Source organism: Balaenoptera acutorostrata, chromosome 3, assembly GCF_949987535.1.
Source record: "Balaenoptera acutorostrata chromosome 3, mBalAcu1.1, whole genome shotgun sequence".
Taxonomy (NCBI): domain Eukaryota; kingdom Metazoa; phylum Chordata; class Mammalia; order Artiodactyla; family Balaenopteridae; genus Balaenoptera; species Balaenoptera acutorostrata.
This window is the reverse complement of record NC_080066.1, coordinates 130,716,048-130,732,620: the sequence shown is the minus strand read 5'-3', so window position 1 is coordinate 130,732,620 and position 16,573 is coordinate 130,716,048. Positions and strand designations below refer to the sequence as shown.

Below are 16,573 nucleotides of genomic sequence, written 5' to 3'. Positions count from 1 at the left end.
TTCTTTAAAGAGGTCATACTCTTTATAGATTCTTTCTTGGATCTTTTCCACTGACCTTTCCTATGTTGGTCAATGCTAGTTATTAAACTTTTTTTTGATAAAAGTAAGAATATAAGTACTTAGTACTATAGGCAAAGGGCAGTTTTTTGTAGTATGTAATACTTACTTTAAGAGAAGTTTATCAGTAATTGCACTTTTCACATAAATGGTAGTAAAGAAGGTTGCTTAGTTAAAATATTTTTTCTGCTGTATTTGAAATCTTTCTCATTTCTGTATGAACAACAAAAAATTTCTCTCATTTTGCTTTTCTTCTTAGATTTGAAATTCCAGAGCCAGAACCTACTGAAGCAGATAAATTGGCAGTAGAGAAAGGCGAGCAGCCAATCAGTGCAGACCTTAAAAGGTTTCGCAAGGAATACGTCCAACCAGTACAACTTAGGTTTGGCCTGAATATTATATTTTTTATGTGCCATTCAATTTTCAATATATAGTTAGCACAAAAATTTTTACCTCTTAATTCAGATGTAGGTATTATTAATTTCATAGCAGTTTAAGTTAAACTTCCAAAGTCTTTTTATGTGAAGCTACTCTTAATTCCCTGAAGAAATTTAATTATTAAAATATACTGTGTTACATGCATCAGATATCTCTAGCATGTGATATGTTATGCTTACAGACCAGGGTACCTAATAAATAAAAATTATAAAATTTCATATGAATTTTGCCTACTGTCAATCCCCCCTCCCCTTTTTTTCTTCGTTGTCTCATTGTGATCATTTAGTAATTCTGGGCTTTTTTTTTACCATTTATAATATTTATGAAAGTTCTAGTTCTTTCCGTACTCTTTCCCCACAAGATACATAGACATTTGTTACTTGTCTAAAAAGTGTCATTTCAATAATTTCTTTTTTTTTCATGCTTTTTCTTTTTAAAAAAATTTTTACTGAAGTATAGTTGATGTACAGTCTTGTGTTAGTTTCAGGTGTACAACAAAGTGATTCAGTTTTTTATATATATATTTTTTCTTTTTTAGATTCTTTTCCGTTATAGGTTATTACAAGATAGTTAGTATAGTTCCCTGTGCTATACAGTAGGTCCTTATTGGTTATTTGTTTAATAATTTCTAAAAATGTATCTGATAATAACATCTGCGGGTTGTTAGGTTACTCTGTGTGCCTAAGTGCTTTATCTTTTTTATCTCGTCCTCACAACACAATTACTATTTCCACTTTGTATAAGAGAAAATTGAAACTTAACAGGATAAAGTAATTTGAGATAGGTCAAATGAAGGGAGTGACAGGAGAGGACCCATATCTGACTTCCTAAGCCAGTGCTTGTTTGTTTCAGTGTTCACTGAGCATTGAAAATTGGAAGCTCCTTTGATTAGGCTTATTTATAGTCCAAGTGAAAACCAAAGTATTATCTACCTTTTTCCATGGGAAAACTGAGATATCTTATTAATTGTATATGATCTAAATATTTTTTCCCTGTAAGTGTTAAGTTTCCTTGATTAATGTTAACGAATAAATTGACATTTTGAAACTGAGTGTATTAACTGCTTATTTTCCAGGATAATTGCCACAAATAAATGCAGTTTTAGAGGAATGATAGTGCTCCCAACTGTATGTCTCTCAGCCAAAACTTTTAATATGTCATTCTTTGCATAAGAAGATGAGATTATTTACCCCTGAACAATAAAGAAGTAATTAATTTTTTTCTACTAGCTGTGATGCATTTGTACTAATCCACACTCAAATTAAGCCCCTTGACATGAGGCACACATTTATGAGGTTGCTATATTAGAGCAGAATATAATATTAGACTCTCAGTCATATATGTTCTTTAAGTATTTATTTCTGAGCATTTTCTGTGTTCTCAGTCCTGTACTTGTAACTATAGTGAATACAGAAATAGCATAGAGGGACTTCCCTGGTGGTGCAGTGGTTAAGACTCCATGCTACCATCGCAGGGGGCACAGGTTCGATCCCTGGTTTGGGAACTAAGATCCTGCATGCTGCGCAGCGCTGCCAAACAAACAAAAAAAGAGCATAGAATATCCTCTTTGCCACTGTGATATTACAGTTTTATTGGGGAAAAGAGATACATGAAACAGTTGTATATTATTCTACTTTAAATGTTCAAGTGTTTAAGTGGCTTAGAAAGATACATCCTCATAAAATTTCAGGAAAATTAGGGAAAGCATTTTGGAAGAGGTAAAATCTGAAATTGCTCCCAAAGGATATGTAGGATTTAGATAGATAGGCAGAAAGGTGATTGTTGGTATTCAGAGTCGTGAGAAATAGTATGAACAAATGCAGGAAGGCAGAAATGAGGATAGTGTGCAGAGGAAATAGGTAAGGAAAATGACTCAAGAGGAATGAATTGTATTGCAGGTAGTAGTAGATGAGATTAACTACATGGAATGGGCGGAGTTGTCAGTGGCCTTGAAATCCATGCCAAATTATTAAACTTGGCCTATAAGCATTGAAGGATTTTTAGCAATAATAGTAATTTTTATAATGATAGTAACTTTTTCCAACATTGTATTACAAAATTTTTACATAACGCAAAGGTGAAAGAATTTTACAGTGAACTGTACCACCTAGGAATCTACCACCTAGATCTACTGTTAACAGTTTACTATCCTTATTTTATCACAGATCTATGGATTTATCATTCTTCTCTTGGTCCATTAATCATCTAATTTAGGGGACATGTTTCAAAGTACATTTCTCTTTAAATACTTCAGTTTGTATATAATTAACAGTTCAGTATTTGTTTATTCTGTTGTTGTAAAATGTGTATATAATGAAACACACACATCTTGAGTGTACGTTGAATTTTTAACAAATACATCTCTATAATCCACACTCCTGTCAAGGTGTATAAGATGTTCCTATCACCCGACAAAGTTCCCTCATGCCCATTCTAATCAATTTTTGTTCTCATTGCCCAAAGCAGCTTTCAATTTCCTATATAGATGACTTTTACCTGTTTTATACTTTCATATAAATGGATTTGTGTATTATATACTCTTTTGTGTCTGACTTCTTTCACTCAACATGCTTTTGAGTATGTTGTTGCTTGTATCAGTGTTTGTTCTATTTTATTGCTGAGATGGTATGCTATTATATGAATATACCACAATTTGTTTATTCACTTTCCCACTGAAGGACACCTGGGTTCTTTTCAGTTTTTGATCATTATGATTAAAGCTGCTATGAAGTTTATAAGTCTTTCGTGAACATACTTTTTCATATATCTTTTGTAAATAACTCAAAGTGGGAGGCTGGGTCATAGGGTAGGTGTGTGCTTAATTTTAAAAGAAACTGCCAAATCTTTTCCCAAAGTAATTGTACAATATTATACTCTCACCAACAATGTATGAGAGTTCCAGTTGTTCCTTATCCTTACCAGTATTTAGCGATGTCAGTGTTCATACCTTATCCGAACAGGTGGGGTATAGTGATATCTCTTTTTTTTTTTTTTTTTTTTTTAAAGAAACCATAAGACATTCTCATGAATGTAAATTTTTTTTTTAAAGGATTTTCTTATTTATTTATTTATTTATTTATTTATTTATTTATTTATTTATTTTTGGCTGTGTTGGGTCTTCGGTTCGTGCGAGGGCTTTCTCCAGTTGCGGCAAGCGGGGGCCACTCTTCATCGCGGTGCGGGGACCGCTCTTCATCGCGGTGCGCGGGCCTTTCTCTATCGCGGCCCCTTCCCGTCGCGGGGCACAGGCTCCAGACGCGCAGGCTCAGCAATTGTGGCTCACGGGCCCAGCTGCTCCGTGGCATGTGGGATCTTCCCAGACCAGGGCTCGAACCCGTGTCCCCTGCATTAGCAGGCAGATTCTCAACCACTGCACCACCAGGGAAGCCCTAGTGATATCTCTTTATGATTTTAATTAGTATTTTTCCAATGATGCAATGTTGAGAACTTTTTATTGTCTGTTATTGGCTATTCGTATTTATTTGGTCAAGACTATTAAAATCTTCTGCCTATTTTTTATTGAGTTGTTTGTCTTTTCATTATGGAGTTGTAGTAGTGTACTGAGTAGGATTGGATGCCAGTCTTTTGTCAGATAAGTGTTTTACACATATTTTCTCCCCATCTTTGGATTATCTTACTTTTCTTAATTTTGGTGGTATCTAATGATGAGATATTTTTTTTCTTTTACATGATATAATAATTTTAAAATTACATTGGATTCTGTAGAAACTAGGAAGTAGAAAGGATGGAAGCAGAGTTATTTGAAAACTAGTGTTAGCCTAGAAGCTAACAATTTTGTGATCATTTGAAATACTCTCTAAGCCACTGAGCTAACCAGGCACTTAAGGTTGTTTTATTACAGATACCATTAGTAATTTAAAATAGTTTCTTAGTCTGGGAGAAAAACTATTGTCTGACAGTTGCTGGGGTCACGGGCAGTGGGTGGGAAGATAAACTAGAAATATTCATTGAAATAATGAAGGAAAAATGCTAATGTAGTTAATATACACTATCTGTATCTTTGTGGTGGAGAATGGAATGTTTTATTGTATAGATTGCTTAAAGCTCTATTGCTTAAATCTCTGTAAGTAATTATTTTTGAGGTACTGTAAAACAAAATAGCTCTCTGTCAGAAATATTTTTGTCTTTTGAAATAAAAGAATGTGAACCTACCTGTAAATTACATAGGAATTTGATGATAGCGCTTGGATTTAGAACCAAATACACTACATCTTAGTTGGTTTTCCATTTTATGTGGAAAATATATCAAATTTTAGGCTTTTAAAAAAATCCTTTTATAATTGAAGAACTTAAAAGTTGCTTTTGTATTGTACAGAGTATGAATTTTCTACATATAAATAAAGAAAAAGTACTTTTCCAGAACATAAATGGATAATTAAGTATAGAAGCCACGATTTTTATGCTTATAAATTTTTTAAAGTATAATTTTTGAATAATAAACAGTTCATATTACTGAAGCACTTAAGGTATTAGTTAAATAGAAATTAGAGACTCTTTTGAGTGTTATATTGGCCCTAGTATATAAAAGTATCACCATGGCATTAGAGAAGTGAAAGAAGTATAATTGAATGCTTGGGTTTCACTAAATTGTGTTTCTTTTCATTTTGTCAGGATCTTAAATGTGTTTCGGCACTGGGTTGAACACCATTTTTATGACTTTGAAAGAGACTTGGAGTTGCTTGAAAGACTAGAATCCTTCATTTCAAGTGTAAGAGGTATATTATTTGAAGATTTGATTGAATCTTCTGTCTCATATGAGTTTTTTTTTAATTTATATGACTTTCAATTTAAGAAGCTAAACTATTTTTCATTTTTAAAAGGCAGAAATAACATTTGGAATAATTTTAATAGACTCTATGGAGCTCACATGTGTTTAGAACCATCTGAAGTGTTAAAATCTTGCCTTTTGAAGTTTTTTAGGAGAATCTTTTTTTTTTTAAGAAGTCAAAAGTCCTCTTTAGTAAATTTAAGCCCTTTAATGTTATCTCATCTCATGGTTGCCATTCCTTTAAATAATTAAATATTTGTGTAATTTAATCTGTTTTCGTATCCTCCTTAATCTTATTCTTCAGTTTTGAATGGTTAACAGCTTCTTAAATAATATTTACTTCCCCTGGAAAAGTTTTTGGTGTATTTTTGACACCTGAAAGATAGGAGTTTCCTACCTGAAGTTTCAGAACACAGCCCATGAAATGAAACTCTAGGTGGTGAACATTAAACAAATGTACATATCAAATGTATGCTGTTGAATCAAGAAAATTCATGTTTTCTCTGATAGTGTAAGGCATTAATTAAGAATACCGTAATTAAGTCTAGCTTCTTTCATCTCCTACTTGTTCTTTAAGGCAAATTTTACTTTAAATAGAGAATGTGATTCCTTTGTTCCAGTTTTGAGATGTTTAAAACATTTTTATCATGTGTGCTTTAAAATTGTTTATAGTACTAAGTTAATTTTTAACTTAATGTTCTTAATGAAGACACTAGAGTATATGTGATCTAAGAAGCTTCTAAAATACATACACATATTAGAATAAAGCAAGTAAATGATTTTGTTTAAAGGCCTTTCCTATACAAGTTATACCTCAAGATAACTAAATAGTTGATGAGAGAAAGTTTTTAAAGAAGCATTGCAACTAATAAGTGAAGAAGGAATGATAGAATATTACCATTTCTCAACTCCTAGTAACATCATAAAAAGAGAGACGTTATATGCCTCTTATCAGAAATAGTCTTGCAAGTATTCATGTCGAAAGTTTATCCTGGACCAGATCAAATCTGTATGTGTTGATTTACAGAAAACAGAGGGACAGAGAAACATGGCAAATGATACCACAGAGATGGAATTGGCAAAATTCAGACTTGGGAAACTCCACAAGTGATTGAATTTCAACAAATAAATTGCAAGCAAAAATGAGAGATGAAAGGGGAACCTGTAGATGAAAGGAGACTTGGCACATACTGACTCAATGCAATATGTAGATCTTGTTCAGATCCTATTTCATACAAACTAACTGTAATAAAACATGAGACAATCAGGGAAATGTGAATACTAACTAGATATTTGATGATATTAAGAAGATATTGTCATTTTTATATGTGATAATGGTATTATGGTGATTTTAAAGTTTTTAACTTTTAGATATACTTAAATATGAATGAAATTATATGATAGATTTGCTTTGAAATAACATAAGGAGTAGAGGGCGGACATGAGTGGGGTTAGATGAAACAAAAAGTGGCTATGAGTTGATAGTTGTTGAAGGTGCATGAAAGTTACAGATTATATGAAGATTTGCTGTTACATCTGTCAAGTAAAGGGCATTTTTGTTTGTGTTCTTTTTCTAGGGAAAGCTATGAAGAAATGGGTAGAGTCAATTGCTAAGATCATCAAGAGGAAGAAACAAGCTCAGGCAAATGGAATAAGCCATAATATTACCTTTGAAAGTCCACCTCCACCAATTGAATGGCATATCAGCAGACTAGGACAGTTTGAAACGTTTGATCTCATGACACTTCATCCAATAGAAATTGCACGTCAGCTGACACTTTTGGAATCTGATCTCTACAGGTAGACAATTAAGATTAATTCGCTGCTCTGTTTTCAAGAACTTTGAACAGTTCCATCTATTTTCAGAACATTTTGAAAATTATTCATGTGTGCTTAAAAATACTTCATCTATTCTTGTGGGTTGGGAAGAAAGTTCATAGCACAGTTTTTAACTATAGTCTGTTCTGCAGGTGAAAGTCATAAATTATTGCTCTTCAGGCCTAGATTAGGTCCTAGCAATCCTTCACAAGAGGAGTGGCAGAGAGAAGACTAATGCAGTGCAATAGCAACCACTTTAGACAGTCACCCAGCTCCTATTCCTAATACTTCTCATATTGCTTTAGTTTGAGTTGGTTCAGTTAAGACAGTCAGTATGGATGCTAGGCTCTGGGCAGCTAAGTAAATAGAATATTGAGTGAGATAAGCTTTCTTCTTTTTTTTTCAAATATGTAATCAAAAATTTTTTTTCAATATGTAATCAGAATTTTAATGTGGGGCTTGACTGGGTTAGGTTTGCAAGGCAAATGAATAACAAAATTCTTAGAGGAGTAAAGATTTCTTCACTTCTTTTAAGGAGTCTCAAATACTTCAGCTATTTGAAGTCAATACTCACTTTAAAGAAAAGTATATTTTTGAAGTAGTGTGATGATGAACCATACTTAAAACTTCTGAACCATTTTCTTTTGTTTATAAGGATCACTAGAAATATGCTTGACTATTTATTTTTATCTGTATCCCATCATTTGTCTTTATATATAAAGCAGTTCCTGCCCCTGTATCCACACAGATCACCCATTTACAACCTAATCTTTTAGCTTCATGGCTTTATCACTTCCAATGTCATTCTTTACTCCAAATCAGACATTTCCTATGGTCATATTCTGAATCTTGTCATCACTTCAAATTTTATTCCAGAATTACTAACTCACACATCTCATACCTTCCTAACCACAGTTTTTTCTCTTTTCAACTTGCTTTATCAACTTCTTCCTCTGTCATTTTTTTTTAAACCACTGTCCTTCCCAGTACATTAGCCTCTTTCTGTCCTCTCCTACCTCATAATTTAAGCTTTCTTCTTTCATTTACAACCCAGGCTCCTGTGAAGAGTAGAGGCCTTGCAAAAAAGAGTACAGGCCTTATAGGTAATCGCCACCTGCCAGCCCCAGCCAGAAAATAAACCCCTACCACTATCATTCCATCAAAAACTTTTCTGCATTCAGGAGCCGCTTTTAAAATACAAACACCCTTAAGAAGTTATCCTGATTAGCAGCCATTGTTTTTTTTTAAAAACTGGGATTACACAGGGAAAAGCAAGAATATATAAAGTTTAGTGTAAATGGAGAATGTGGGAAGGCACCAGATATAAAACTTTACCTTCTTTAGAATTGGGTTTCTGATTTGCCCTGACTGTGCTGTTCAGAATTTACACACACATCAGAGTTTGTTACCATCTCATTCAGATTGTCATGTTATATTTTAAGTAATTTGGAGTTCAGGTGGTTTTTGTTGATATTGTAGGATTTTTTTTGTAGGAAAACACAGTTTTTTAAATTGAAGTATAGTTGATACACAATATTATATTAGTTTCAGGTGTACACTATAGTGATTCAATATTTTTGTGGCTATTTTATTTAAAGTTACTATAAAATATTGGCTATATTACCTGTGCTATATATCTTTGTAGTTTATTTATTTTATACATAGTACTTTGTTACCTCTTAATTCCGTCCCCCTAATTTGCCCCTCTCCCTTCTCTCTCCCTACTGGTAACCACTAGTTTGTTCTCTATATCTGAGTCTGTTTGTTATATTCATTTGTTTGTTATATTTTTTAGATTCCATATATAAGTGATAACATACAGTATTTGTCTTTCTTTGACTTCTGTCACTTAGCATAATATCCTCTAGGTTCATCCATGTTGTTGTAAATGGCAGAATTTCATTCTTTTTTATGGCTGAGTGATATTTGTGTGTGTGTGTGTGTGTGTGTGTGTGTGTGTGTATCTCACAAATTCTTTATCCATTCATCTGTTGATGGGCACTTAAGTTGCTTCTTTACTGTGGGATTTGTGATAGGTGGGAATGAAGGGACTTATTCCTTAGATAAAGCAAATAGTACAGAATCAGGTTTTTCCTTACAGTGTTACATGAATGGACGTCAGGAATAAGGGAGCACTTAGCTCTATGTGGACCTGCTTTCAGAACGTAGAAATACGTTTGTTAAGTGATATGTGTATTATGGAACAAGGGTACCATACGTAAAATACTGACACTCTTTGTAAACTAATTTCTGGTGAAATAATAGAACCACTTAAAAAAACTTACTTCTAAGACTGTTCAAAGTACCCATTTACACTCAAATCTACTGAACTTTTTTATCATTATAATAGCCAAGTCTGTAGGACAGTGATGGCAATGCCAATGGTCAATTTTTTAAAAATTATGTAATCCTGAATCACTGTATACAGTAATTTAATCTGCTCTTCCATCTGATTTTTTATTAAGTATTTCAGGTATTAAAAAAATGTAAAAGATAATACAATGAGGGCTCATCAGCAACAAAAGCATTACAAATAAAATTGAAACCCTTTGTGTAATTCTCTCTAATCCCATTTCTCTTCTTTCTTCCAAAGGATAACCACTATCTTGTATTTGATATTTACTATTCCTATGTATGTCTTTATAATTTATATACATACACACATTCATAAACAATATGTAGCATTATTTTGCACATTTTAAGGCTGTTTATACTGATGTATCATTCTGTGACTTGTTTTTTTACTTAAATTGATTCTAGCATTTGTTCAAGTTGCTGAGTATAGCTCTAGTTTGCTTATTTTAATTGCTATATTGTATTCCATTGTATGAATACTCCACAATTTATCCAGTCTCTTGATGAGGAGCCTTTAGGTTGTTTGGGATTTTTCACTCTTGCAAACAGTGCTTGACTGAACATTCTTAAAAATGTTTTCTTATAAACTGTGGTGTATCTAGAATATATACCTAGGTGTAAAATTGCTGGGTGATCTAGTATGTATATTTTCAGTATTATGAGATATTGCCAAATTATTTTACAGAATGGTTGTATCAACTTTTACTTGCACATCAGTGATGGAGAGTTCCCTTTTTTTTTTTTTTTTAATCACATTTTTATTTTATATTTATTTATTTATTTATTTATGGCTGTGTTGGGTCTTCGCTTCTGTGCGAGGGCTTCCTCCCGTTGCGGCAAGCGGGGGCCACTCCTCATCGCGGTGCGCGGGCCTCTCACCATCGCGGCCTCTCTTGCTGCGGAGCACAAGCTCCAGACGCGCAGGCTCAGCAACCGTGGCTCACGGGCCCAGTTGCTCCGCGGCATGTGGGACCCTCCCAGACCAGGGCTCGAACCCGTGTGCCCTGCACTGGCAGGCAGACTCCCAACCACTGCGCCACCAGGGAAGCCCGAGAGTTCCCTTTTTATCCACGTTTTTACCCATTTGGTATTACACTTCTGTTAGTGTGATAGGAATAAAATGGGATTTCCATGTGGTTTAATGTTCTTTTCCCTGAGTAAGAGTTAAAGTATTTTTTCATGTTCGTGGCTATTCAGTTCTGTTTCTCTGTGAATTACCTGCTTCTGTGTTTGTTCATTTATCTTTTAGACTCGTCTTTTTCTTATTAAGTTTTAGGAGACCTTTAAATAATTTTGATACTAATCCTTTGTAGGTTAAGTGCATTGATTTTTGCTTCCACAGGAAAGTTCAACCTTCTGAACTTGTAGGGAGTGTATGGACCAAAGAAGATAAAGAAATAAATTCTCCAAATTTATTAAAAATGATTCGCCACACCACAAATCTCACTCTCTGGTTTGAAAAGTAAGTTTTTACTTACTTTGTCTTATTACTTCTTAATGTTACACTTCTATAATATTAAGTCATATATAAGCAGAAATTCTGGCTGAAAATATATTTCTTCTTTTCTATGTGAAACAAGGAACTTGCTTTCTAAGCCATGATTTTCTGTTTTCTTTTTTTTTGGTTAGGTGCATTGTGGAAGCAGAAAATTTTGAGGAACGGGTGGCAGTACTAAGTAGAATTATAGAAATTCTGCAAGTTTTTCAAGATCTGAATAATTTCAATGGTGTATTAGAGATCGTCAGTGCAGTAAATTCAGTATCAGTCTATAGACTAGATCATACCTTTGAGGTAAGTTTTAGGCTTAAAGAGTTCATCCTTTTGGGGGGAAAACAATTAATGTGAAAGAGATTCCTTCTACCACTGATCTTTTTGAGTAAATGCTTTATAAATCCATCTTACTCCTTAAACACAGTGATATCACAATATTAGAAAATCTATCAATATATATTAGTGAGCCTAGAATTCATCAAAGAATATGAATTTTGTGACTGTTTAATATGCTTACCTAGATGTAATGAAGTTCCAAATGGATTTTTTCAGTGGTACATTGATTGTTTCAAATAAATGACAAAGAATTTTAAATATAAATGTACAAATTACTTTAATCACCTGTGATATAGAGTCAAAGAAAGAATAACATGGAGAGAATGCTTTCTAGAACTTAGTTTTTTTTAATTATAAAATTGTGTATGCTTAGTGTTTATCATTGAAAATTCGGAAGATATAGAAAGTATAGAAAAGTTAGAGACTCAGCCATGCAAATACATTTGCCTTTGGGAATGTGAACTTTTACAATGTTACTAGAAAGTAATCTGGCAGTATATGTTAAAATACAGATACTTTTGGACCCAGAAATAAAAGCAGTGGACTATAAAGTTAAGGTACAAAGATCTAGTTTCTGCAGCATTAATTGTAGTAGCAGAAAACTAGAAACAACCTGTGTCCATCAGTAGGAGAATGATTGAGTATGTTATCCTATACCTATGGCGTAGAATATTGGTTAGCTACAGAAAAAAAGTGAATAGAATCTGTGTATATTGTCTTGGAAGAATAGTTGTGACATTTAGGGGAAAAGCCATTTAAAAAATCTTTAGAAAAATTAATATGATTTCATTTTGATGGAACAAAACAGAACAAACTGTAAACGTGTAAGTGAGTTGCACAAGCATTGAGAAGAGTGTGGAAGGATACATACTCTTCTCTTCACATTGGTTCTTACTGTGGGTTGTGATTAGAGGGGAGTGGAGGGTTAGACTGATTTTATGTGTGTATTTTTCTATTTGGGTGTTTGCATGTTATTGATTTGTATGGACTTATTTATATTAAAGATATTAATAGTCAAATATTGCCAAATTATCTAATAGACTAATAATTTCAATTCTCATTTTGAAAACTCTGAAGGAGTGTATTCATTTTGAGAAGTTAAGCTTTAGTTTCTTAAAGTGTTGAATATTTGTATTCAACAATATTTATAAAAATAGGTATATGGTATAAAGAATAAAAATACAAAGAATACCTGTTTACCTGGCATCCAGTTTAAGAACCCCTCCCAATCCATCTCCTTCCTTGCGCCTTCAGAGCCAACTCCTATGCTGAATCTTGTGCTTATCATTCTCTTGCTTTTTTCTATAGTTTTACTATTTGTATCTCTAAACATTGTTTCATTTTTCATGTTTCTTAATTATATATGAATATAATTCTTCTAAGACATTTTTTTACTCAACATTATATTCCTAAAATTCATCCATGTTGTTTCTTTTAACTATAGTTCATTCTTTTTTTATAGCTGTATCGTATTATAGAAATAACTTTACCAAAATTTCTTTCTTTATTTGCTTATTTATTTGTTAGTTAGTTAGCTAATGGTCATTTGGATTGTTTCTAGTGTGGCACTATTATCAGTAATATTGCCATAAACATTTTCTGCATCTATCCTGGTACTTACATGCACAAATTTCTCTTAAGTTGTATACCTAGGAGTAGAATTATTGGATGATAGAATAGATAATGCCCAATTGTTTTCTCAAGTATTAATCGTACCAGTTTATACTCCCACCAGAAGCTTGAGTTCTGGTTGTTCCACATTCTCGCTAACACTTGATATTGTCAGTTCTCTTTATTTTTCTAGTCTTGTGGTGTGGGTTTATAATTCCCTAAGTTCTAATGAGTTTGAACCTCTTTTAAGATGTTTATTGGCTCTTTATATTGTGGAAATTTTTTACTTTTTTGGTTGAGTTTTTCTAATGAATTTGTATGAGTTCTCTCATATACTGGATTTTAATCCTTTGTCAGTTATGTGTGTTGTAAATATCTTTTTCCAGATTGAAGCTTCTATTTTTTTTTTTTTTATTTAAATTTATTTTATTTATTTATTTATTTATTTTTGGCTGTGCTGGGTCTTCGGTTCGTGCGAGGGCTTTCTCTAGTTGCGGCAAGTGGGGGCCACTCTTCATCGCGGTGCGGGGACCGCTCTTCATCGCGGTGCGCGGGCCTTTCACTATCGCGGCCCCTCCCGTTGCGGGGCACAGGCTCCAGACGCGCAGGCTCAGCAGCTGTGGCTCACGGGCCCAGCCGCTCCGTGGCATGTGGGATCCTCCCAGACCAGGGCTCGAACCCGCGTCCCCTGCATTAGCAGGCAGATTCTCAACCACTGCGCCACCAGGGAAGCCCTGAAGCTTCTATTTTCACCATTTTTTATGATGTCTTTTGATGAACAAAAATTCTTAATGTCACATTTACTTATTTTTTCCTTTGTAATTTGTGCTTTTTGCTGTCTTGTATAATAGATCCTCCTCTGTTACCTTAATGTTTTATCTTTCTCATTAAGTCCTTAATCCAGCTGGAAATGAGTTTTGAGTATGGAATCTAATTTCCATTTGGCTAGCCAGTTGATCTCACACATTTATTGAAAGTCCATTCTTTCTCCATTGACCTATAGTGTCAGCTGTATTGTAAGTTGAGTATCCATAAATGTGTGGGCCTGTTTTTGGTCCCTCTATCCTGTTCCTTTGATGTATTTGATTATTACTGTGCTAGTGCCACATGTTTAAATTACCATAATTTTATACTAGTTCTTGATACAGTATAGTAGGGCAAGTCTCCACCAATCGTTCTTTTTCAAGAGTGACTTACTTTTTTTTTTTTTTTAGTTCTCTGACCAGGGATTGAACCTGGGCCCTGGCAGTGGAAGCGCCGAGTCCTAACCACTGGCCTGCCAGGAAATTCCCAAGAGTGACTTACTCTTGACCCCTTGCTATTATATAAATTTTAGAATCATTTTAAGTTTAATTATTTTAAAGGTTGGGGTTTTGGTAAGAATTATACTGGTTCTATAAATCAGTTATGAAGAACTGACATTTTTACAATAATGAGTCTTCCCAACTATGAACATGGTGTATCTCTCCATTTATTTATTTAATAAAGTTTATGGTTTTCTTGATGAAGATCTCACATCTGTTTTGTTAGATTTATATTAGAATATTTTAATAATCTTGTTTTCTTTGTTGATGATATCTAGAAATGCAGTTGATTTTTGCCTATTGGTTTTATATCCAGCAATATTGCTACATTCTCTCATTAACATTCTATTTATAGATTTACTTCATGTCTTCACAATCATTTCCTCTGTGAATACTGACAGTTTTTCTTTTCAATCTCTAGTCTTTTATTCATTTTTCTTGTCCATTCTAGTTAGGACTTCTGTATAGTACTGAATAAAAATTACAATGCAGTCACCTTTGCTTTTTCCTTAAGTTAAAGGAAATGAGTTGAGGGACTTCCCTGGCAGTCCAGTAGTTGGGACTTCGCCTTCCAGTGTGTGTGGGGGGGGTTGAGTGTTTGGTCCCTGGTAGGGGAGCTGGGGTCCCGCATGCCTCACAGCCAAAGGGCCGGGGTGTGGAACGGAAGCAATGTTGTAGCAAATTCGGTAAAGACTTTGAATGTGGTCCACGTCAAAAAAATCTTTAAAAAAAAAAAAAAAAATGAAATGAGTTGAATGGTTTTCCATCAAGTATAATGTTTGCTGTCAATTTGTGTGTGTGTGTGTATCTATCAGGTTAAAAATAAAATAATTCATTTTTAATTAAAAAATGTAATAAGGAAATATAAAATAAATGACTGCTTACTTGGTTTACTACATTTTTGTTCAGTTCTTGTCTCTCTCCCACAGCCTTCTCCTCTTTACCAAAACCTTATTACCCTTAGCCCCAAAAGACCTTTCAGTGGAAAAATATTTGAATGCCATGGGATTATATTTTTCTCCAACAGCTATAACTTGAAACTCTGGCTAATCAGGATTATAACTGATAATGTCCTGTGGAAGATTTTTTTATTGTTTAATCCTCTAATTTATATTAGAAAAAACTAAGTTTTAAAGTTTTATATTTATAGATAAGAAATCATTTCCAGCAAGTGCAGATAAAAATACTACTCATCTCTTAATTTTAAAAATTGTTTTTCAAATATTTGCAAAATTTTACAATTGAAAGCTCTGCATCTATAAAATATGATTGAATTGTAAAAAAACAAATTATGCTCAGTTTATATATTTTAAAGGCATTGCAGGAAAGAAAAAGGAAAATTTTGGATGAAGCTGTGGAATTAAGTCAAGATCATTTTAAAAAATATCTAGTGAAACTTAAGTCGATCAATCCACCTTGTGTGCCTTTTTTTGGTAAGTTACTAAAAATGGATTTATATTTTGAGGGAGAGTTTGTTATATAGTGAAAAGAGACCAGCCTCTAGAAGCAGATTGTCCTGATTTTGTATCTGAGCACATCTGCTTTTATTAGCCGTCTATATTGATAAATAAAACCTAAACTCTGTATGTAAACTCTATCTATAAAGCGAAGATTCTAGTAATTACCTCGTAGAGTTGTAAGGAGCTCTGTGGGATCTCTAAGACCAATAGTCTCTCATTCATGAGGGCACCTCTCAAAGGCCTAACCTCCTCATTCTATATCACACTGGGCATTAAGATTTCAATGTATGAATGTTGAACATTCAAACATTCAAACCATAGCATGCACCAAAAATGTCTCCAGGCATTCCCAGATATCTGTCCTCTGGGGGACAAAATTGCCCCCAGCTGAGAGCCACTGATTTAAATGAATCAGTAATTTTGCATGAAAGAGGAACTGAAGATTTTCTTCCTGTCCAAAACTGAAGAATAATTCTTTTCTATTTAATTTACGGGCTTTGGGAGGGCAGAATTAGTTTATAAATTTGTAGTCTTATTAACCAGAATTGGCTTAAAATTAATTTATTGATCAGTAATCGTTTAAGATCATTGGCATTAAAGATTTATAAGTAAATATTAAAATGGTTAGAATAGATTTAACACTTACAATTTAGACTTTGTGAATGATTCCTCCCTTTTATTTTAGGCTATTAGACTAAGAAATGGCAAATTAAGCTCTTTATAAACCCTAATTTTCTTTCAATTTTAAATTGTTTCCATCCATGTAAAAAAATTCTTAATGTAAAATTGATTATTAAATATATCAGAGATTTTAGTAGTAAGAACTGCTGTATTATAGGATGTCTTTTGACTTTACTAGATCAATTGTTTTCCCAAATGGTTAAGTAACCAATTTTAAAACTGTTCTTCAAAT

The 16,573-nt window shown here is 33.4% G+C and overlaps 1 protein-coding gene across 2 annotated transcripts in view; it reads left to right on the top strand.

Annotated features, from left to right (window-relative positions):
• SOS2 (SOS Ras/Rho guanine nucleotide exchange factor 2) overlaps positions 1–16,573 on the top strand; it is a 102,284-nt gene that overhangs the window by 68,641 nt on the left and 17,070 nt on the right. For both annotated transcript variants that reach the window (XM_057542415.1, XM_057542414.1), the window contains 6 exons: positions 317–439; positions 5,128–5,231; positions 6,862–7,084; positions 10,800–10,919; positions 11,087–11,249; positions 15,516–15,633. In XM_057542415.1, the coding sequence (XP_057398398.1) occupies positions 317–439; positions 5,128–5,231; positions 6,862–7,084; positions 10,800–10,919; positions 11,087–11,249; positions 15,516–15,633 (851 nt within the window). The remainder of the gene's footprint in view (positions 1–316; positions 440–5,127; positions 5,232–6,861; positions 7,085–10,799; positions 10,920–11,086; positions 11,250–15,515; positions 15,634–16,573) is intronic.